Source organism: Tachysurus fulvidraco, chromosome 17 (genome assembly GCF_022655615.1).
Source record: "Tachysurus fulvidraco isolate hzauxx_2018 chromosome 17, HZAU_PFXX_2.0, whole genome shotgun sequence".
NCBI lineage: Eukaryota > Metazoa > Chordata > Actinopteri > Siluriformes > Bagridae > Tachysurus > Tachysurus fulvidraco.
The window spans coordinates 13,302,347-13,323,808 of NC_062534.1; the positions used below are offsets into that span (position 1 = coordinate 13,302,347).

Here is a 21,462-nt window from a genome sequence, read left to right on the forward strand (position 1 = left end):
CCTAAAAGCAGCACTTGTAGTTTAAGCTTAATTCAACAATAAAGGTGGGTTTTTTATATTTATTTTTTTTGCTGAAAAGCATAAGGCAATTCACAATTTCACTTTTTCAGTGTCTTAAAAAAATGGGAAATTTGGGAAATTCTTCTGTAATGCAATTAAAACCTTGTATACAAATGGTAACAGCTCAGTGATTTTAAAACATGGTCATTAGACAGGGATGTCTGATCTCCCCTTATATTTCACATTTACAGCATTTAACAGACCACCTTTACCCAGAGTGACTTACATTTTTATTTCACTTTATACAACTGAGCAATCAGGGGCCCAGCAGTGACAACTTCAGGGACCTAGGATTCGAACTCACAACCATCCAATCAGTAGTCCAAAAGGTATATCTTTTGCTGGAGGAGAGGTAATTATCAGTCAACCTGCAGATCACTCAACCCTTTTTCTTAAAGATGCTACACACTTCCCGCTGGCAATTAGTGCTATCAATTTATTTTCAGAAGCCTCTAATTTATTTGTACTCTTTTACGTGTAAAATGTGCACTCTTTGCTATTAAAGACTGTGTTGACTCTTTTATTTATAATATCCCCGTGAAAGATAATATTACTTATTTAGGGCTTCTAGTTGTGAATGACCAAAATGAAAGGTACTCTTAATTACAAAGCACTTATTGATAAGACTCAGAAAAGTTTTAACCAGTGGTTACAAAGAGATCTTTCTTTTAGAGGCAGAGTCCTTCTCTAAAGCAGAAGTTCTTTCAAGACTTCCTTATGCAGCTCAACCTGTTCCTCTAGACCCCAAAGTAGGTAAAATCGTCGACCAGCATCTTTTCATTTTTTAATGGAAGCAATCAGTTCACTATATTAAAAATCTGTTGTAATGAACACTCTTGAAAAAGGTGGTCTTAACTTCTTACACTTTAGTACTCTTAGTTACACCTTTAAGTTTAATTGGCTAAAACAGGGGTCCAGGGTCTTTGTGGAAATTAATTCAATTATAAAATGGATAAATTAAGAGCTACTCACTCAGCTTTTCACAGGCAGGTTCGTTTGGCTTGGCCCCTTCTCACCCTACAAATATTTATTTCAAATAAATGTACTGTTCTGTATATGTCCACATTTTGTTTGACAAGAATAAGTCCACAAAAGTTGTTTGACAAGAACATTCTACTGGTCAGTAAATTAATTCATTTAGAATGAATTAACATAGGAGTAACATAGCCTCTGGAAAAGAGTATGGACGCTTCTGCATACCTTTTTTCTTTCCAACAAAGTGAAAAATATTTCCTACAAAATAATTCATAAATACTATCCAGCTAGCCATTAAAAAAGTTTAAAAGTGATATCTCTTCCACTTGCTCTTTCTGTGATGCCTCTGGCAAAACTGTTGTTCCTTTTTTTTGGAATCGGCCAACTTTGAATTTATTAATGAATGACATTTTATGGCTTTTTACCATTTATAATGTCTTTAAGATGAGATTGATTCTGTTATTACTTATCATCACTATAATGCTATAAAGAGCTATGTCGTTCCCTATAGCTTCTTTTTACCTCAGCGGAAGTAATAACAATAAAAACCTGCCTGTGAGAGAAAATGTGCTGTCTGTTACAAAGCACTGGCACCAAAGTCTCCTTTCATAATTGTTGAATGAACATGTCCTTAGACAAAGCTTTACTACATAATTGACTAAAGATATTTCTTTGTTAAAACAAAACAAACCAGTCTGACAAACTCAGGGTATGGTTACACTTTGATTATGTGGATTAGAGTTAGAACCATTTGTTAACCAGTTGTTGTTTTTTTAAAAAAATACTCAACACTATCATTAAGAGTTGAGGATACACATTTACTTGTATAACAAAGGACTTCGTATCCATATAAGAAATTCTCACACTTCTAAGATGTTTATGTTTAGTTATTCATTCATTCATTCATTCATTCATTTTCTACTGCTTATCCGAACTTCTCAGGTCACGGGGAGCCTGTGCCTATCTCAGGCGTCATCAGGCATCGAGGCAGGATACATCCTGGACGGAGTGCCAACCCATAACAGGGCACGCACACACACACACACACACACACACACACACACACACTATGGACAATTTTCCAGAGATGCCAATCAACCTACCATACATGTCTTTGAACGGGGGAGGAAACCAGAGTACCTGGAGGAAACCCTGAGGCACGAGGAGAACATGCAAACTCCACATACACAAAAGGCGGAGGCGGGAATCGAACCCCCAACCCTGGAGGTGTGAGGCGAACGTGCTAATCACTAAGCCAAGGTGCCCCCTAGTTCTTAGTTTACATATTATGTTTTTAATTAAATAATTTATTAAATGATTTATTAAGATTTTCAGTAGATGTTCCTATTACTTTTTTCCATAGTAATAACATTTGTCAGAGGGTGGCACAAGTAACTTTATAAATCACTTTTCTTGCTGCTAAATCACAGATCATATGCGCTTTACTGTTTTCAGTCGAACGGTTAGTAACTGAACTGTGTGGCTTTAGTTTAGTTTAACTTCTCTTACCTTTGTTACGTCACTGAACACACCCACGTCTAGTCACCAACAGCCACTTTCACTCATATGTGAACATAGCAATGAGGTGTTGTTCAGCTCACTTACATTGGCATCGACAAGCTTGATCTGATGATAGCAGTACTTTTCAATTGCTAATTTATTGCAAGTGTGTGTCACATTCAATGCAGTGCCCTCACTAGGACATCATCAGTCTATCTGTATTAAGCACATGAGCAGCACATATGTGGGTGTAGCCCTTCATCTGGTGAGAATGTTAGCAACACAACGAAAAACTTGTTATTATTCACTTTACTCAGAACACAATCCACTGAGCTCTGGCTCAGACTGATTTCTTGGCTCCTTGTTGTGATTATTAGTCGGCACAGAACTAGAGCATTTGTGCCTAGCAAGATGTTTAAGCTTGAGTTTAGGCTAAATTTGTATCTGAAGTCTAAATCTGTCAGTGGCACATACTTTGCAGTCAGCACAGTTGATATCACAATCAGACATCATGTTCGTTTGTTTAGTCAACTTCAATGCAGTGAGCACATAGATGGTGCCTGGCTTCCACTTCTACAGGATTTAGACATGGGCTCTATATTTCCAATATGGCTGTTGTGACTCTTCTCTGTAGTTTGGACTATGGGTGATATCCAATCCAATTAAAGTTTGTATCCAATCAAACTGAATGTTGTATTTATTTAACACATGCTGATATATTTATAAGGCTAGAATCATGTACTTTAAAATAAATCCCTGCTACTGAATACAAAATGGTGGAGTTATCAATAATGTTACATCAACTAACTTACCCTTAAGTGCTATCTCATGCATAACATAATCCATCAAAGAAAAAACCTGTACTCCAGTTTGTATGAAGTAAATGCTTCCTATACTTGTGAAATGTTTTAGTGACATACCATGCACCTAATATAAGCAGAAAGGAAACTTTCTACTCATAGCTGGTGAATGGAGGCTTTGAAAATGGTACCTGGAAATGTTTTAAGCTAAGCCTGGGAAAGGCCTCCTAAAGCAAACGGCAGATAGTCTTGACAGTCAAGGTGCCAAGGAGCCTGTCAGTGGTTCCCTCCTATATGAACATCTGCCCTTGCTCTGTTAAACAGTTTTGAGTGTGAATGTGATAAACTAAATCACAAGTCCTAACATGCAGTGGGGTTTAGATTGATTATCCAGCGGGAGTGGTATTGTCTGCAGTGTGTGAAAATGTGCTCTGTGATGGGTTGGCACTCCACCCAAGGTGTCCCCCAGCCTGTGCCTTGAGCCCTGGGGATAGTCTCCAGGTTCCATCAACACTGTGTAAAATAAGTGGTACAGAATATGGATATATGGATTGTCTCATGAATATTGGTCAAATATACAAAGTGTAGACTCAAATCAAAAGCTGTCTGTTAACAGTGTGTTCATTTAATGTTAGTTTTCTGTTCTGTTAATGTTCTGACTGATTTGTTTTGCCTTTTAAATAACTAGAATGCTTTTTCTGATATCCTGGAATTCTGATTCAGGGAATAATTTATATATTCAGGGTATATTTTTGTATATTTCAGTTTTGCCAAACATCTCTTAACACTACCAAATTATCCTTAAGACAGATTTATCAAAATCAAGACAAACAAACAAAAACAAAACAACAGTCTTTAGTGTCTTTAGTGATTGTGCTGAGATTTTCACAGAAAATACATAAAATTCCCTTAAAAGAATCACTGTATATCTGACAGAATAAATAAAATAACCCTTAAATATGTGTTACTTCAATTGTAGCATTTAATCAGAGTGAGAAGTGGCATACAGTCTCAGCAGGGAAACATGTTTTCAATTTTATAGACTGAAACCAATAGCTGTTTTATTAAGAAAGCATTCTGTTTTTGTACATTTACCAGACACACTTAACTTTTTCTTTTTTCTTTTTCAATTTATACAACTGAGTAATTGAGAGTCTTGCTCAGGGGGCTTTGCTCAGGGGTCCAGCAGGGGCAGCTTGATGGACCTGGGATTCAAACTCATGACCTTCTGATCAGTAGTCCCACACCCTAACTGCTGAACCACCACATCCCTGCAGATGGTGTTATCTCATTACATTATTTATTTATTTATTTTTACAACTGAGCAACTGAGGGTTAAGGGCCTTGCTCAGGGGCTTTGCTCAGGGGCCTAGCAGTGGTAGCTTGGTGGACCTGGGATTTGTACTTTTTGTTGATGTCAAATGTTCTAAATTATAGATGGATTCATATTTAGTATCTTGATTTGAATGTTAAGATTTTGAAATAATAATAATAATACTAAAAAATGTGGGCCTCGTTAAAGTTTAGATCCCGTTCGACCCTATTAAATCATGTATTTCACGCGAGACTACTCGTCGAACAGAGCGCATGCGCAACAATTTACATTACCACGGGTGGGACGTCTGAATGATTAAAGGCAGCGTGAGGTCTTTTTAGCTTCCCCTGTTGAGTGTCCGACGTTGTCAGGTGAGTGCTCTTAAATGACCGTCGTTTGTTACCCTGGGTAGGTTTATTCTCGCTTATTATGACGAGAACCAAATATTAGTTCAGAATTGTTAACAAATTGCACTGTTGAACAAGTAAGATATGTCCAATAGCGCATTAGCACGCTGCGTCCTCACAAACCTGCTAGCGTGGCTAAGCACTAGGAGCAGCAGCAGCATAAATTCACAAACGTTGTTTTATTAACGTTCAAATTTAACGGATATAACGGCATAACCGCTCATAACGGTTTATAGTTAGGGAGCAAATCGAGTATCGTAGCCACAATGCCCATGGGCTGTACAAAAAAAGTGAAATCGCCAGCAGCATCCGCCATTTTGAGAATCACGTTAACCAAACAAGCTAGCTTTAACGTTTAAACATATATATCTCTATCGTGCTGACTAAAATAAACCGCGTACGTTTGCGTTTAGTTTCGAGTTGGCGCTAATATTAGATAGGGTATTTGGATATCATTACTTGTTGTGAGAGTAGTATTTTAACCAAAGCTAACATGTAAAACTAGTCATAGATGCAGCTGGTGCACGAGCTGGATTCAATAAACAGCAAGATAAAGCATTAAAATGAACTTTATAGAACAGTAATTTTTACTGTCATACCTTGTTTTATGCAGCACTACTTATTTAAATAACTTTTTGAATTGTGTACAATGTTCCTATTTTTTGTTTTATTTACAAGTTCTCACTGTAGCCCAACATTGTGAATTATAACCGGTGCTTCATTCAGTAAACACTATTTTATAATGAAGCCTTTTCTCTCGAAGTCCTTACAGTTGACTATGGCGGAGGCAGACAGGCCTGGGAAGCTTTTCATCGGTGGCTTGAACACTGAAACTACAGAGAAAGCTCTTGAAAGCTATTTCAGCAAATTTGGCCGGATATCTGAAGGTAATTATTGAAATTAAGAATAAATAAGGGGTCTGACATTGCTGTTATGTTGATCACTGTGAATTAGGGAGATTAATATATGCTAATGGTACAAAGTAAAAATTTGCATGGAATTGTCAGACATGGACATGGTGGGGCTTGCTATTGAGTGAACTTTTGTACTTTTGGTACAAACATCATAGTTGTTCAGTGGGTGCCTTGCGAGCTGTGATGAACAATTTTGGAATTGAGCCACAAAATGAAAATAATTGCATCAATACCTCTGAGAAGTTCTGAGCTTGCATACATGCTTTTATTTCCATTTTAAAATTTTAATGGTTTGCACTTTTAAACAATTGTTTTTGTTTTTGTTTTTTTTTTTTTGCATTTTCTCCTCCACTTAATAGTTCTGTTGATGAAGGATCGTGAGACCAATAAGTCCAGAGGGTTTGCTTTTGTGACTTATGAGAATCCTGGTGATGCAAAAGATGCTGTGAGGGAAATGAATGGAAAGGTAAGATCACGTTAAGCTGTGGTAGTAAGCTGTGATGATGCTTTATGGTAATGATCAGTTTGAACTGATTTAGGACAACTGTCCTCTAAGAAGTACTGAGCTTACTTATGAACATTCTAGACAAAATAAATGTGTATATAAATACTGGTTTTAGCCTATACATCTTTAAAGTAAGCCTTTGCTTTTCCAAGGCCCTGGATGGTAAACCCATCAAAGTGGAGCAGGCAACAAAGCCTCAGTTTGAGTCATCTGGCCGTCGAGGCCCCCCATCGTCGGTGCATCCACGCAGTCGTGGTTCTCCTCGAGGGCAACGGGGGTCCAGAGGGGGTCCCAGTGGAATGCGGGGCCCACCAAGCAGAGGTATTAAAGAAAAGATTAAAGACCTTTCCTTTATTTTTGCAGTGCTTAATTTGTGGGCTATGATGACTTGTTTCATTTGATCCATTGGAGTTGATTTTTCACTTGTTCTCTAAGAAGTACTGAGCCTATTTGTGTATCTAATTTGTCTGCTGTTTTGTAAAGTGTTGTGATAACCTAGAGATTGTAGAACCTTTCTTTAAAGGGATGTCATCCAGAGGACCCCCACCAAAAAGAGGACCACCCATGCGCAATGGAGGGCCACCACCAAAGCGATCAGCACCTTCTGGGCCAATGGGCAGGCGTAAGTGATTTTTAAATACATTTTTTATGTTTTTGCTTTGTTACACCTGGTTTACAATTTGTATTCTTTAATTTTGTTTTGCAGCACCAATGTCTAGGGATCGGGATCCTTATGGTCCTCCTCCTCCTCGCAGAGATTCTCTTATGTCAAGGAGGGATGATTACCCATCCCCACGTGATGATCACTACAGTGTTAAAGACAGGTGAGGCACATAAATGAAGTCTTATTGAACAACTTCATATGTATCTTGGTGTACCTCACAATCCATGATGTATAGCTATTCTAGTCGGGACTACATGAGCTCAAGGGAAAACCGGGACTATGGGCCTCCACCACGTGACTATTCATATCGTGATTATGCATCCCAGTCGAGTTCCAGGGATGATTATGGTTCAATGTCTCGAAGCTACAGGTATAAATTTCGTTGCCTTGTACATGTGTAATGCCAAAGTTGAATCTAATCTAAAATGCTTCTTTTCTACTTGTACATTTTGAGACATTGAACCTCTTGGTTGATTTTTGTTTTCTTTCTTCCTTTAGTGATCGTGACAGTTACAGTGGAGGTCGTGAACCTAGAGGCTATATGGAGAGAACAACTGGAGGCTCCTACAGAGAACCCTATGATGGTTACGGTAAGATTCCAAACTTGTTTTTTAGAAAAGAGCTTAAGGATGTACTCGAACAGCATCCTGGGACAAGACTGCCTCATGTCAATCCAAGTAGTCAAGGGTACCTCCAAAGCTGCCTTTCAACTAAAGTCGTACAATTTCAGAATCGCTCAACAAGAAATCCCTCATAAGATTTTTCCTCCTTCTTTGAGCCTTTCCAAGAGCCCAGTCTAAATCAAACAAGATGCAAAGTGATCAAACTACAATCTACAATCTTGACCTTTTCCCTAAAGGATACAAGTTGAACCAATATGTTAACTTCGTTTAATTCTTAAATCCAGAGCACCAGAGTCATTCACATTTAAATCATGGAACACTTGAGTGTGCTTATGGCCCTGATCTATAAATCATTCATACCAGCCATGAGGAATATTTTTAGGACATTGGGCACTTGACAACTTGCACAAAAAATGTCTGTGAATTTTGCCAATTACATGACCCGTTGACCCTGCAGGTAACTCACGCAGTGCCCCACCCTCAAGGGGCCCCCCTCCATCCTACGGTGGGAGTGGTGGAGGCAGTCGCTATGACGACTATGGCAGCAGTTCCAGGGATGGCTATGGCAGTCGCGACAGTTACACCAGCGGTCGGAGTGAGTCGTACTCTGCTAGCCGTGCCGAGCGCCCGGCCAGGCAAGACCTTGAGAGAGGCTACCCTCCTCGCCAATACAGCAGCTCAAGCCGAGGCGCACCTCGGGGTCGTGGAGCTAATCGAGCAGATAGAGGAATGAACCGAAGTCGGTACTGAGATGGACTTTGATGGAAAAGGGTTAGGTCACATTGTGAGACAAGAGAGGCTACAATTTTAACTTCTAGATAAACTTTTAGCTTCGGTTTCATTCTGTACACAACCTTTTTTTGAGTTTCCCCCCCTGAGTGTTTGTTTCTTTTCCCCTGACCGTGTCTCGTTTAATAGTACTGTTGCCAATTTAAGTGAAGTGTTTAGTTTTGTGCCCTAGTGATGTTAAAAACCCTGCAATGCCCAAGAGTATTGTTTTTCATCTACCAATAAAAGTTTTTATCAAAACATTCATGCCCCACTCCTGTTCCAAGAGGACCCACATAAATGGTGAAAATTGTCATCTCCCAGCCTCATTCACGGTGAGGCAAAGCTTAAACTTGATCCATTTTAGATTATGTGGAGAATCTTGTTGACTGTGTTCAGTCTGTTGAGAACGAGACCAATGTCTTTGCCAAATTCTTTATCAGTATAGTTTTCCTCAGTGCAAATGGATTCCTCATCACAAAGCCCTAAACACTGACGGCTTACAACGACCATTCCAAAGACAACCAATATGCAGGAAACAATTCAACACCAGATTAAACCTGACATCAGCTGGTAAGCAAAGCAAAACCTTTTGTCTCTGGTCTAAGTGAACTTGACGCAATGCTTTGAGTGGTATCTCAACTATAGGTTAGTTAGCACACCATCTATACCTCTTCTGGCATTGCAGACGATAACCTGCAATCTAACACTACAATTATTTCATGCTTGTACAACCTGACTCAAAAACAAAGTCTGCAACCAAAGGAATCTTTTGTTAAAAAAAAATCAGTGGATCATTTGAATTTAAAGGCCCATAGTCTCAGGAATGAATGACATGAAGGGGAATGAATGAATGGGGAAACATGGATTTCCAACTCTACAACAACACAGTGCAAGTGACAAATGGCATTATAAGGATATTAAGATGAAGCTTCCTAACCTTGGACTATTTCTACAATGTAGTGTAAGTCCTCCTAATATCAAATCATTTCCATACCATTGTCAGTGGAACCTTATTTTAGCTGTTGCTTTAGTTTTACACAAGCCAAAGCCGTTCACAAGCATGCCCATTCTAACAAAGGACACGCCTGGAAAAGACACTGTTCTAAAATTCAGCCTGGAAAATAACTGGAAGCCAATGAAATTGGATCCTGTTTAATTCAATGTTTGTTCTCATGTACCCATTTTTAATAGATATTTGGTTCCAGCAGTATGTTAATTAGATGTTTCTTGTTGCAGGATGAACACAACAGCCAGCTCAACATGACCTGAGCTTGTAGTTCTTCAGTGCTGATGGCTGCTTGGTGGTAGCTATATATACTCGGCATGTACAGTGATCAGCAGGTATACCCACTTCCTTTGACACATTTAAACATTAAGAACTGTTTCCAGTTTCTCATTTCTCTTTCTTCTTTCTTTCAGATCCAGATTGAGTGTGTGCATAGTGGTTAAAGTGAGTGAGTCGTTCAGATAGAACCGAGTCTAAGCTTGCAAAGTGATGCAATTTTGAGTTGGATGCCATTGTGTTGTAAGGGGTTAAATTTCTACTTTTGAAATAAACATTTGCTCTATTTTGAAGCTGTGTCTGTTCATTATTTGTACGACCACACTGTTTGAATTGTATTGTGTTACTTATTACTGGTCTATTCGTTATGTTGGAACAGTAAGAAGCACTTTTACCGACTCTGAATATATTAAGAAAGGAGGTCTAGTCATTGTTGGCGGGATGTACGTTATCCTCTTCAAGAGTCAGTGCTGATGCTGTGCTGCTGGTTTTGAACGCTGTTCCGCAAAGCAGAAGTGTTGCGGATGTGGGCAGCAGCAGTGCGCAGCGGCCTGTGTGCTGCAGCAGTGTGGCTCGATATCAGCCATGAACCCGGAGGAACGAACTGTCACCTGGCTCATCTCACTAGGAGTCCTTAATTCGCCCAAAAAGAACATCGCGGATCCAGAGGGATTTCTCAAAGCGTCACTTCGAGATGGATCCGTCTTGTGTAAGCTTATGGAGCGACTCGTCCCGGGATCTATTACAAAGGTAACGGGATTCCGGTGTATAAAAAACACTGATCTAAAGTGACTGTACTGTGCTTTATGGTTGCTTTTAAATTGAAAGCTTAAATAAAGTGAATAGGAAGGTATAAAGGGACGACGACGCTTTCCATCAAACCGCATGGATAAATACGTGCTGTGTTCTAGGGTAGAAAATAACACGTAAAAAGGCTTCCGTACTAAATCCTTATTTATTGATAGTGATCTAAAAACGCCCTGTTTAATTGCGATGTAAACTCCGACTTCCTGTCTCAGGACCAAATGTTCCGCATTCTCTAACGTCCTTGTCTTCTGTATCGTGTTACACGATAACAAAGCTGGTCCTTTCTACCAGCTACTATACTAGCAGTGTGGTATACATAAATAATATAACATTATATACCCAACAATTTAGTCTGTGGTTTCATTTCCGTAACCGCTGCAAACAAGCTACTAAACTGCTTGTAAAAGCCACAACAATCAAATCCTGACACATTTATCGTGTGTATATATAGATGTAAATATAAATAAATATTTTAGCTTAGCTTGCTGTTTGGGTTTAGAACTAGTTAATGTGCTGAACATGAAATTATGACCCCTTTACACCGTACTACAGTCGATAAAGGCCTCCTGTGTTAGCTTCCGTTTAGCATGTTGCTAAGCATATTAGCTAAAAGCGGTGCGCTCGACAGAATATATAACGTAGCGATACTGTTTTGCACCGAAGCCCAGCTTTAATGTGTCCGTACTTGTCGCTAGAGCCTGAGCAGATCGTCACTTCCTCCACAAAGCTTGGTGTGACGAGGAAAGAGAGCTGTGAGCGTTAAATACAAGAGCAAACACACGAGAGAACCAGTGCACTAACTCGACAAATACGGGACAAAACATAAGCTCTTGTTTCTCGTCCGGTTGCAGGAGATCGTGTACACATCGGGACATTTGTGTTATTGATTGATTGATTGCTTTTTGCAGTATTGTCCGGATCCTAAATGTGAAGCCGACTGCCTTGGCAACATTCGGGAGTTTTTGAAAGGATGTGTTTCCTTAAAGGTTGAGGTAAGCTGTCATCGAACCTTATTATTTATTATTATGATGATGATGATGATGATGATGATGAATGTCTCCTTAAACCAGGACATATGCATAGAAGTGGACTGTATATTATGGGGGATATATTAATGATCAGAGATCAATATTAGGTCTGCATGAGAGAACTATTTTCTAAGAAAGTGCTCTTAGTGATTGGACTAGTGGAGAAGAACATTGTGTATCACTGACATGTTGCTCGGTTTAGATAAACAATAAACAAAATCACATATGCCTGGACAGATATTGTTGATTAAATGTCTAGCTGGAGAGCCAGTAATAGAAGAACTCTTCTTTGCAGGTCGGAGACATTTGTAGAGGAATATAATTACACACTTTTTGAGACAGAATGGTTTCAGATTTCTTTGCACTAATAGGAACTTTTTAGGAATCTGTATCCTGTATCACTGTTTATTCTGCTGGTTTGTTGAGCCGGTTACAGCATACTTATCAAACTGTACAGTTCACAGCTGTTTCTGCTAAAATGAGTTCATGGTATAGTTTTGTTGTTACTTGTGGCATTTTATGAATACAGAAACTTGGGAAGAGAAGCCAGCAGGGGACTTATAATTAGTGAAATAATAATAAAAAGCAGTGCTGAATTGTGAAGAGAAGCTATTTTTTTTTCCTTTTCATTCAATTTGAAGGGCTATTTCCAGTTTGTAAGTGCAACATGTCCAGGCAGCACTGTCACCTGGAAGGTGAGGTTGGACTAGCAGTGACACGTCAGGATTTTTCAAGGTGTTTTGGTTGTATCTGTGCTTTAAAAAAAAAATATATATATATATGTATATACAGTATATTTTCAACTTCTCCTCCAAGACTCGATTTTGCTTGTCCGTTCGATCGTGTCTCATTGGTCTGATTTTTTTTAAACCACGTCTGCAATTTGACACTAGTTCAAAAATGAAGTAAGAAAATTCACCGTATTAGCATCATGTTATGGAAAAAAACACTTTCAGGATGTGATGCTACAATGCAGATGGACAACATGTTTCAAAGCAGAACATATGAGACCTGAGAAGAAGGTCATCACTTACAGAAGATGTAAACCATGTGACTGGATAAAGAAGCCACTTACCCAACTTTCGCTTCTGCTTTTTGTGGACACACTTTAAAGCAGAAACAAAGTAAAAGTAGTCCAAAAGCTCTCTTACCTATTATTCAGACTTTATCGTGTTGTGGCTTAGTGTTCCTAAGCAGTAATGAAGTACATCGCATTTCTTTTATTTTATCCTAATTCTAAGAGTTCAGAATGTTAGTGTTTATCATACACATTTGACACTGTGATGCTTATTTATTAGTAGTCAGTAGCAGTAAGGCTTTTATTTCAGAAGTTTTAAACAAAATTACCATTTTGTAATACTATTTTGGCATACATTTGCTTTTGAAATGTTTAGTGCATTGACACAGTGGTAATACAGACATACGGCTAACTGCTTGCCAATCTTGTTCTCAAAGTGAAGCCAACCTTGTGGCAAGTGAGCCGACAATAGGAAGCAGTCTTAGGGCTCAGGTGCAAATATACTGAAATGATTATTAGTGGCATATACAATTCAATTTCATAATCAAGTGTTGCCTTTTTTGTCAGACTAATATTGTCAGACCTTTGTTGTTGTTGGCTTTTGAGGTTCATGTGTTCTAAATTTTCAAATCCATTTTTAAGCCAGGATTCTATTTGCTTTGTGTTCAGCCTGCACGTGTGTGTTTATGGTTCGTATGTAAATGTAAGTGATGTGTGTTTGAATGAATGGTGCCGGATATATTTAAGTTTTGCACATTTGCGTGACACCTTCAGGGCTGGGGGTTGGATTCCTGCCTCTGCTTTGTGTTAGATATTGTTCTCCCTGTGCTTTGTAGGTTTCCTCCATGTACATTCTTAAGTCCAAATACATGTGTTGCATGCACCTCTAAATTGTTATTTGTCTGTGTGTGCATGCACGCACGTGTGTGTGTTTGTGCATGTATGTGTGTGTGTGTGTGTGTGTGAGAGAGAGAGAGAGAGAGAGAGAGAGAGAGAGAGAGAGAGAGAGAGAGAGAGAGTGAGTGACCCTGTGTAGAATAAGTGATATAGAAAATGAATGGAAGGATGTTGTTACTTTGAGGACATATAAATAAACTCTCTTGGAAACTTTGTAAATCAGTTTGTTATAATGATGTTAACATAGCAGAATGTAATAGCAGATCTAAGTGTTTAATTTACCAGTAGGAAGATCCACCTTCTTGTCTTCTGTCTGATGGTAAGCTCATACTCCCAAGCTTCTGATGAATGGATAATAGGAGAACACACGAAGGAATACTGTACATCTTAAAACTCTAAAACATAACAAAGGACACTTCAGATAGCAGTCTTAAAGATAACATCTCTAAAATGTAGGAAAGGGGGGAATTTGGCCAAGACATCAAGTCCTCTTCATAGCCGGAGGAATGGAAACTATAAATGTAATTTGCCCATGAAGAAAGTCATGCATTTGTTTTTAGCTATTCTAGATCATTGATTTTAATTTAAGCGTGCACTTAAACACTTAAAAAGCTTCAAATAGTTCACATTTTTCCATTTTATCATTAGGCTTTATCACGAATAAAGACAAAGGCTAGTTAAAAGTGGTTTGAATTTTGATCATAATTATAAACAATATATTATTTTGGTTATAAACACATACAACTGGGAATTATCGTGATAGATGAGTGTGAAATATATAAAGTCTCTGTTCATGTCAGATGTGAAAGCAGTTCAAACAGTAAGTTGCCTCACAGAGCACAATAACCTTCTTTAATTCTTCATATTATCCTGTGCAAAACTGCTAAAGGGGGTTTTAACAGATAAGAAGACTAGTGCAGATCGTTGTACCATGTAAAGCCTGTATTTATGATGTTTTATTTAAAATGTGAAACCTAACCCGTTAGAAGAAAACGGATAGCAGACTGTGAGTAGTGAAGGGTAGAGAGCGAATGACCAACGTGGAGACCATTTTGGAGATCATTATATGTTCCTCAGTGGTGTTTGAACTTTATACTGATCTTTTTCTGACTGTTTACACCGAAGCCTTTTTTTTTCAGCAGTGTATTTGTATTCTGGTTCCTGTTTCACTTAGTGGTTCTCACTTTATCTTCTTTTTCTTTTTCTAGGGGTTTGAACCTGAAAGCTTATATACTGGTGAGAATTTTAGCAAGATTCTGTCTACGCTGTCAGCGGTAAACGTCGCCACTCAAGGTATTTATCTGGCAGCGATCATGACATATCTTACACAACATAGTGATGTTCTACTTCATGATATCTGTGTGAAATGGGTGCATGTGTACGAGGTGGGTGTACAACCCTGTACAAGTTTTGGCATTAAATAAGCCTTGTGTTTATTTTTTTTTCCTCAGAAAATTGAACACTAAAGGTCTCTCATAAACCAGTAAGAGTAGGTCTTTCACACAGATGCTGCAAAACTGGCACTGAACAATCCTGCGCTTTTACTTAGTACCATTAGCTACATCTTTCTGCATGAACATCAATAATAGTATTTGACCGATTATACAGATTTGGTTTTTGGTCAAGCTGTGCACCGCTATGTTAACTCACTAAATCAGTAGTTGTCCCAAATCACATACTTACGCACAAGATGACAGTGTTTTGTAGTATATTGTGTAAATAGTGTGTTCATGATGACAATTCCAGGTAGCTATTGATGCACATATTCAACCGGAAAAATGAAGTGTGGAATATTGGACACTTTATGCATTCAACACGCACAAAGTTGCGTACTTAGCGGAAAGGGGCGGAGCTACCAGGTGCTGATGATGGATGAGGGGGAAAAACTTTTTTCAAAATGGCTGACGACACTTTGATGGACTGATCTTACACACAAATTTATTTATTTATTTATATTAGCCCATGTTGTGTAGTATATTGTTCAACATTTAAAAAATTCACTGTGCTATAGCTAGTGATGTCACATTACGTGCGTTTGACATCATTTGCCATCAACTGGGAAATGGCTTATACTACCGGTTAGTAAAATGACCCATTTGAGATGATCCTACCCTTCTAGAATAGAGTATATAGTGCATAGTGTATAGTGGGTCATTTGGGACACAGCTTGTGTTTGCATTGCTCATGGCTAGACTATTAATACATTTCCTACAGTTCACATCCATTACCCAAAATAACTGCATTGGCTCAGCTCTCTCATCATTTTTAATATATAATTTGTCTAATTGCCTTTGAAGCAAATTACCAAAATGATTTTGTATGATATTTTCAGTAGGTATGAATCATCTGTGGTGGGTCAGTGGTTAGGGTGTGATGCACTTCCAGAGGGTGCATGAAATATGAAATGAACTAGTTCTGTAATGCAGGGTTGTAGGATTTAAGGCCCATGAATTTTAACTCTTGTTTCCTGTGCATCACGACAGTGATTTTTGCTGGAAATCATGTAACAATGCTTAGAATACAACTTAGAAAAGTACCTCCTATACTTTTCATTATTTTGTTTAGAATTTTAGACCTGTCCTGCTTTTACGCTTTAACGTTAGAGCGCTTTCTTGCATCACCACTGTTCCCGAAATCCCCCACAACATTCCAGCCACGTTTAGATCCGACCTTTGACTCGGCTTTTCCCAATTTCTCCGTATGATCAGTATCAGATCTTTTGTCATGGATTTGGTCTTGGGGAGTTGTTCGTTTTGGATTTAGTTCCCGTAACTTTGCCACACAGCTTCATATTTTGCGCTGGTGTTCTCTGGAAGATTGTGGAATTCACAGTTAATCCAATAATATCATGTTGCTTAAGTCTTGACAAATCAAAATAAAGCATAAGAATAAAGTGAAAATATACTTTCTGCTTTGCAATGGTATGCTGTTAAGACCTAAGGGATGTGTGGAGAGGTATAGCCACATATATAAGGCTCGAGTATAGAAAGATCTTTAATACAGACATCTGAAAAGTGGCTAACACATTCTGTCACTTTCATCAGAAGCCTTTAGCCAAAATATTGTTTCTAGACATACAACAATAAAAGGCAGAGAAAGGTTGTGAGTCTAGTGTACAGAAATGTATTGAAATCTTGTTTATGGTTGAATTTACAGTCTCTATAGATTATGGTCAGAAAGCATGTGGAGGCTTTATCAGCTGCTGTGTTTGTTGAACACCCCATATGTGTGTGTTTATTCCCCCTTTTCTGTTCTAACATTCTTTCACTATTCTGGGAAGGCTTTTGACTAGAGTTTGGAGTGTGGCTGTGGGGATTTGTGCTCATTCAGCCTGAAGAGCAGTAATGAGGTCAGGCACTGATGTTGGACGAGAAGACCTGGCACTGAGTCAGTGCTCCAATTCATCCTAAAGTTGTTCAGTGGCATTGAGGTCAGGGCACTGTTTAGGACATTCAAGATTTTACACACCATCATTGACAAACCCTGTCTTTATAAGTCTTGCTTTGTGCACAGGGACATCCTGCTGGAGCCTCTTATTTGCAGTAACGCTACAGATTACACAGGAATTCTAGACAATTGTGTACTTCATGCTTTGTGGCAAGTTTGGAGATGGCCTACATATTGGCATGATGGTCACACATCATCCACATGCTTTTGGTCATATATTGTAGATTATATTGATAGCAGCGAGCTGTTTTTTCTTCTGAAAATTCACATAACTTGTGATATTAGATCATATTCATTGTTTGGGTTAATACAGTAATAGGCTCATAGGAAGATTATGTAAATAAAAGTAGAGGCATTTGTGCTTTTTATATCTGTATAAAATAAAAGACTTTATTACTCCATAGTCATGGTTCTCAGAGTGGTATCCAGGGATTCCCAGGGGTCATTGACTCATAGACGGGGTATGCGATTCTTTTCCCACCAGTTGAGCAGCAGCAAACTGTTCTAGCCGAACATTAACTGCATCGCATATTTTCTGGTATAATATGCAGACTGCACTTAGCATTACACTTTTATTTCCTCTGCTATTATCCAGTGTTGTATACACAGTACAATATAATGTGCTTTATACGGATACAATGTGTTAGATAATGACTATTTAATTATGTAAAGCATCTTTGAGTATCTTGAAAAGCAGTCTGTGAATAAAATGTATTATTATTATTATTATTATTATTATTATTATTATTGTTATTAATATTATCATCATTATTAACTTGTAAGGCTAGTGAGGTGAAAATTAAAGCCTCATTATGAGTTTAAATCAGATCTCTGAATCGCAACAGCAATGTTGATGTGTAGAATGTGTAGAAATGTGAAATAGAATCTAATGTCAATTTAAATAAAAGTGTTCTCTAAAGAGACTAAATTAAGTCCAAATCTTAAATATATGATTAAACTTTAATGAGTAAAGATAGTGTTAAAGTTTTCTTTAAAAATAAATGGGAATGGGTGGTAAAATGGGAAAACCCCTGTAAGTGTGAATGGGGTCTCACACTGAAGTAGCAGCAGCTCCCTGTTTCTGTTCTGGCCAGCAGACAGTTGTTTATTGAGCAGTCTGTTTGGGCAACTGACTGCATCTGCATAAGCACATGGGTTCTGTGCCCTGTTTGCTCACAGTCTGGGCAGGACAACGTGTGTTACACAAGTCTCTCTCTCTCTCTCTCTCTCTCTCTCTCTCTCTCTCTCTCTCTCTCTCTCTCTCTCTCTCTCTCTCTCTCTCTCTCTCTCTCTCTCTCTCTCTCTCTCTCTCTCTGCCTGTCTGTCTGTCTGTCTCTCTCTTCCTCTCTCTTTCTCTCTCTCTCTCTCTGTCGCTCTCTCTCTCTGTCGCTCGCTCTCTCTGTCTCTCTCTCTCTCTGTCGCTCTCTCTCTCTGTCGCTCTCTCTCTCTGTCGCTCTCTGTCTCTGTCGCTCTCTCTCTCTGTCGCTCTCTGTCTCTCACTCACTCTGTCTCTCTCTCTCTCTCTCTCTCTCCCTGTCTCTCTCTCTCTCTCTGTCGCTCTCTCTCTCTCTCTCTCTCTCTCTCTCTCTCTCTCTCTCTCTCTCTCTCTCTCTCTCTCTCTCTCTGTCGCTCTCTGACTCTCTCTCTCTCTCTCTCTCTCTCTCTGGCTCATCGCTCTTTATGCACGAAGGCCTTCCATGCTGTAGCTCAAGCTTGATAAATATAAATGACTGCATGCACAAACCAAATGAAGGTTAACAGAAGGATGAAACAGAATGGAGGAGAGTAAATTTGTCTGTAGTATACTGGCACACGGACATGGCCCTTTGTTCTGTGCAGTTAAGAGAAAATGTGAAATGCATGTTTATTTTTTAATTAGGTTTACAACCGTATGTGAGGTTTTTTTTGGTTTTTTTTTTTTTGGTTTTTTTTTTGTTTTATTTCAGTTTTTGGCGGTTGAGAAACGGTACATTGTCACACATAACCAACCACACAGCTCTGTGCTGGAGGTGTGGAAAAGCCTATTTTACTCTGATTGTGTAGTCAAAACAGGTGGAGAGCAGCACTGTGTGAAACAGAGGTAATCTGGAGGCATGATGGCCCCTGCAGAGCAGCATTCTGTTCAAAATATAAAACATAACACTCTTACTGTGTACACGACAAGTGTAATGGACAGGGCACTGCTTTTATATGTTATCAGCATGCAGTCCAGATTGAAGCTTTCAGGGCTGAAAGCATGAAAGCAGGACTGTGACTTCTGATCTGCAGGGTGTTTTTGGAGGTGTGTAAATGTTTGATTACAGTCTGTCAGATCTATCGGTCTTGCAGATCCATTACTGCTACATAAAGGTTGTGGACAAACAGAGAGCTGGAAATGAGAGTTGTGGAAAGCGTGGTGTGAATACAGCTCACTGAGGAGACTCTGAGTATATAGGGGCTTCACAGACCTGAAGTATAACTGGAAATGGCTACAAAGCATTTTTGTACTTCTCAGATGTCATGTCAAGCTTCAAGAAAGTCATACTGTATATACTTACTGTATTGTAAACTAAATAAAACGGATTTGTAGCATGTCTATTGAAATGAACTGGAGATAATTTTGTTTATTAAAATAGAAATAATAACTTTCTACCTGCTGCATTTATAATAAAATAGTAATAATTATAAAAGCAAAAGAAAATGACAATTGTTGCATTCAAATACTTCACATTTAAAGACATGCTGGCTGTTTCGTCGAAAAAACATCACTGATCTGCGTAATTATCTTGAAAAAATACAGAATGAATCCACAGTCCTAAATGTGTTTGGTAACGTATTTAATAAAATACATGCTCAATAGCCATTAGAATTAAAAGTAAGTGTCATTCTTTTTTTTAAGTGCTGTGAAATTAATTCTTCTATGTCTGTCTGTTTCTCTCTCTCTCTCTCTCTCTCTCTCTCTCTCTCTCCTTCATTCCTTCTCTTTCTTTCCCTTTTCCTCTTGCTAGATCGTGATACTGAGAGGCAATGTCCACAGTCCAGCTCCTCCACTCCTAATTTGTCGATCTCGTCATCATCCATCTCAAAATCCAGATCCTTGCGGAGACAATCGAAAGCAGTGGTAAGACCTTGGACCAGAGTAAGAGGTCCTGGCTCATGGAGTTAAAGGTCTCGGTAATAGCCTACATGACTAAACATATAGTCTTTGTGCCTTCGGATGCAGGAGATGTCAGAAAATGGAGCCGGCGGCCAACTGGTGGTGAAGGCACGCTTTAACTTCAAGCAGAACAACGAAGACGAGCTGTCATTCAACAAGGGCGATCTGATCCATGTAACCCGGCAGGAAGAGGGAGGGTGGTGGGAGGGGATGCTCAATGGGAAGACTGGATGGTTCCCCAGCAACTATGTCCGAGAGGTCAAACCATGTGGTGAGTAACCCAGTCCAGTATGCGAGGTCATGGTCAGTCCTTCGTTGCAAACTTGTACCCACAATCCTTCTTGGTCAGTAATTCAAACCAAGGTCATGTTCAATCAGTTGACATTACATCATCCCCACATTAAGGGACTATGTATCACTTCTACAGCTTTCTGAAAAAGGTCAGAGGGTTGTTTATGCTTGTTTAATTATTTTAATGCATTTTATTAAATATTGCACAATATGTGTTTGAGACAAAGGACATGGATGTGGAACTTTGATATAGAAAGAGGAGGCAAAGTTAACAATAAAGCCATGTTAGCTTTAGCTAATAATATAATCAGCCTCTGTAACTAAATAGAATTAAGCAGCTGATTAAATGAGCTTAATTAGATTTATTTGGATTAGCAGATAACACTCTGTACAATTGTGCTGAGCAGAAAAGCATCTCAGAATGCACAACAGGACACATTGAGGCAGAAGGCCATGTCAGGTTCCACTTTAGACACCCAAGAACAGAAGGCTGAGGCTGCAAAAGGGCACAGAGTCACTAAATCAGGACAGTTGACTGGAAAACATGGTCTTGATTTCTGCTGAGGTTCATATACATTAGGGTCAGAATTTTGCACCAAATGCATGAATCCATAGACCCAAACTTTTTTGTGTGAACAGTCTAGGTCGGAGGAAGTGGTGTGATGGTGTTGGGGAAGTTTTTCACTTTGGCCACTCATCATATCAATGCAGCCATTTTACCATCTTTTAATAGCTACATCTAACATGACAACGCACCATTCCTCAAAGCAAAAATGGTCTCAAACTATTTTCATGAATATGACATGAATGAGTTCAGTCTTCTTCAGTTGGCCGCTACAGTCACCAGATCCGAATCCAGTAGATTCCTTTCAATTCGGTTTATTTGTATAGTGCGTTTATCACTTAGACATTATCTCAGCAGCTTTACAGAATCATAGAAACCCGAATACAAATTGTAAAGTTTACAGCTAAATTACTATATATCTCTAACATCTATGCCTAATGAGCAAGCATGTGATGAT

The 21,462-nt window shown here is 38.8% G+C and overlaps 2 protein-coding genes and 3 non-coding genes across 8 annotated transcripts in view; all 5 read left to right on the plus strand.

Annotated features, from left to right (window-relative positions):
• The first annotated feature begins 4,873 nt into the window (after positions 1-4,873).
• Positions 4,874-10,109, plus strand: rbmx (RNA binding motif protein X-linked). Of its 3 annotated transcripts, none has more exons than XM_027135130.2 (10): positions 4,874-5,021; positions 5,821-5,944; positions 6,331-6,437; positions 6,629-6,797; positions 6,985-7,098; positions 7,183-7,300; positions 7,376-7,510; positions 7,639-7,730; positions 8,221-9,875; positions 9,954-10,109. In XM_027135130.2, the coding sequence occupies exons 2-9, from the start codon at positions 5,836-5,838 to the stop codon at positions 8,511-8,513; spliced, it is 1,137 nt and encodes a 378-aa protein (XP_026990931.1). In that variant the 5' UTR covers positions 4,874-5,021; positions 5,821-5,835; the 3' UTR covers positions 8,514-9,875; positions 9,954-10,109. The 3 variants fall into 3 exon arrangements, with proteins under 3 accessions (XP_026990931.1, XP_047658403.1, XP_026990932.1); XM_047802447.1 differs by having other exon boundaries at positions 9,771-9,875; XM_027135131.2 differs by having other exon boundaries at positions 7,000-7,098.
• Positions 6,149-6,224, plus strand: LOC113636208. Its single transcript, XR_003438992.1, has one exon. It is a non-coding gene; the product is annotated as a small nucleolar RNA SNORD61 (small nucleolar RNA).
• Positions 6,466-6,540, plus strand: LOC113636206. Its single transcript, XR_003438990.1, has one exon. It is a non-coding gene; the product is annotated as a small nucleolar RNA SNORD61 (small nucleolar RNA).
• On the plus strand, positions 6,854-6,924 carry LOC113636207. The gene has a single exon (XR_003438991.1). It is a non-coding gene; the product is annotated as a small nucleolar RNA SNORD61 (small nucleolar RNA).
• A 160-nt stretch (positions 10,110-10,269) lies between the features above and the next one.
• The window catches only part of arhgef6 (Rac/Cdc42 guanine nucleotide exchange factor (GEF) 6), a 33,076-nt gene continuing 21,883 nt past the window's right edge, over positions 10,270-21,462 (plus strand). Inside the window, exons 1-5 of one of the 2 annotated variants that reach the window (XM_027135129.2) lie at positions 10,270-10,566; positions 11,532-11,615; positions 14,775-14,859; positions 20,001-20,113; positions 20,216-20,420. In XM_027135129.2, coding sequence (XP_026990930.1) covers positions 10,402-10,566; positions 11,532-11,615; positions 14,775-14,859; positions 20,001-20,113; positions 20,216-20,420 — 652 coding nt within the window. In that variant the 5' untranslated portion in view covers positions 10,270-10,401. The remainder of the gene's footprint in view (positions 10,567-11,531; positions 11,616-14,774; positions 14,860-20,000; positions 20,114-20,215; positions 20,421-21,462) is intronic. The other variant, XM_027135127.2, reaches the window with a different exon arrangement.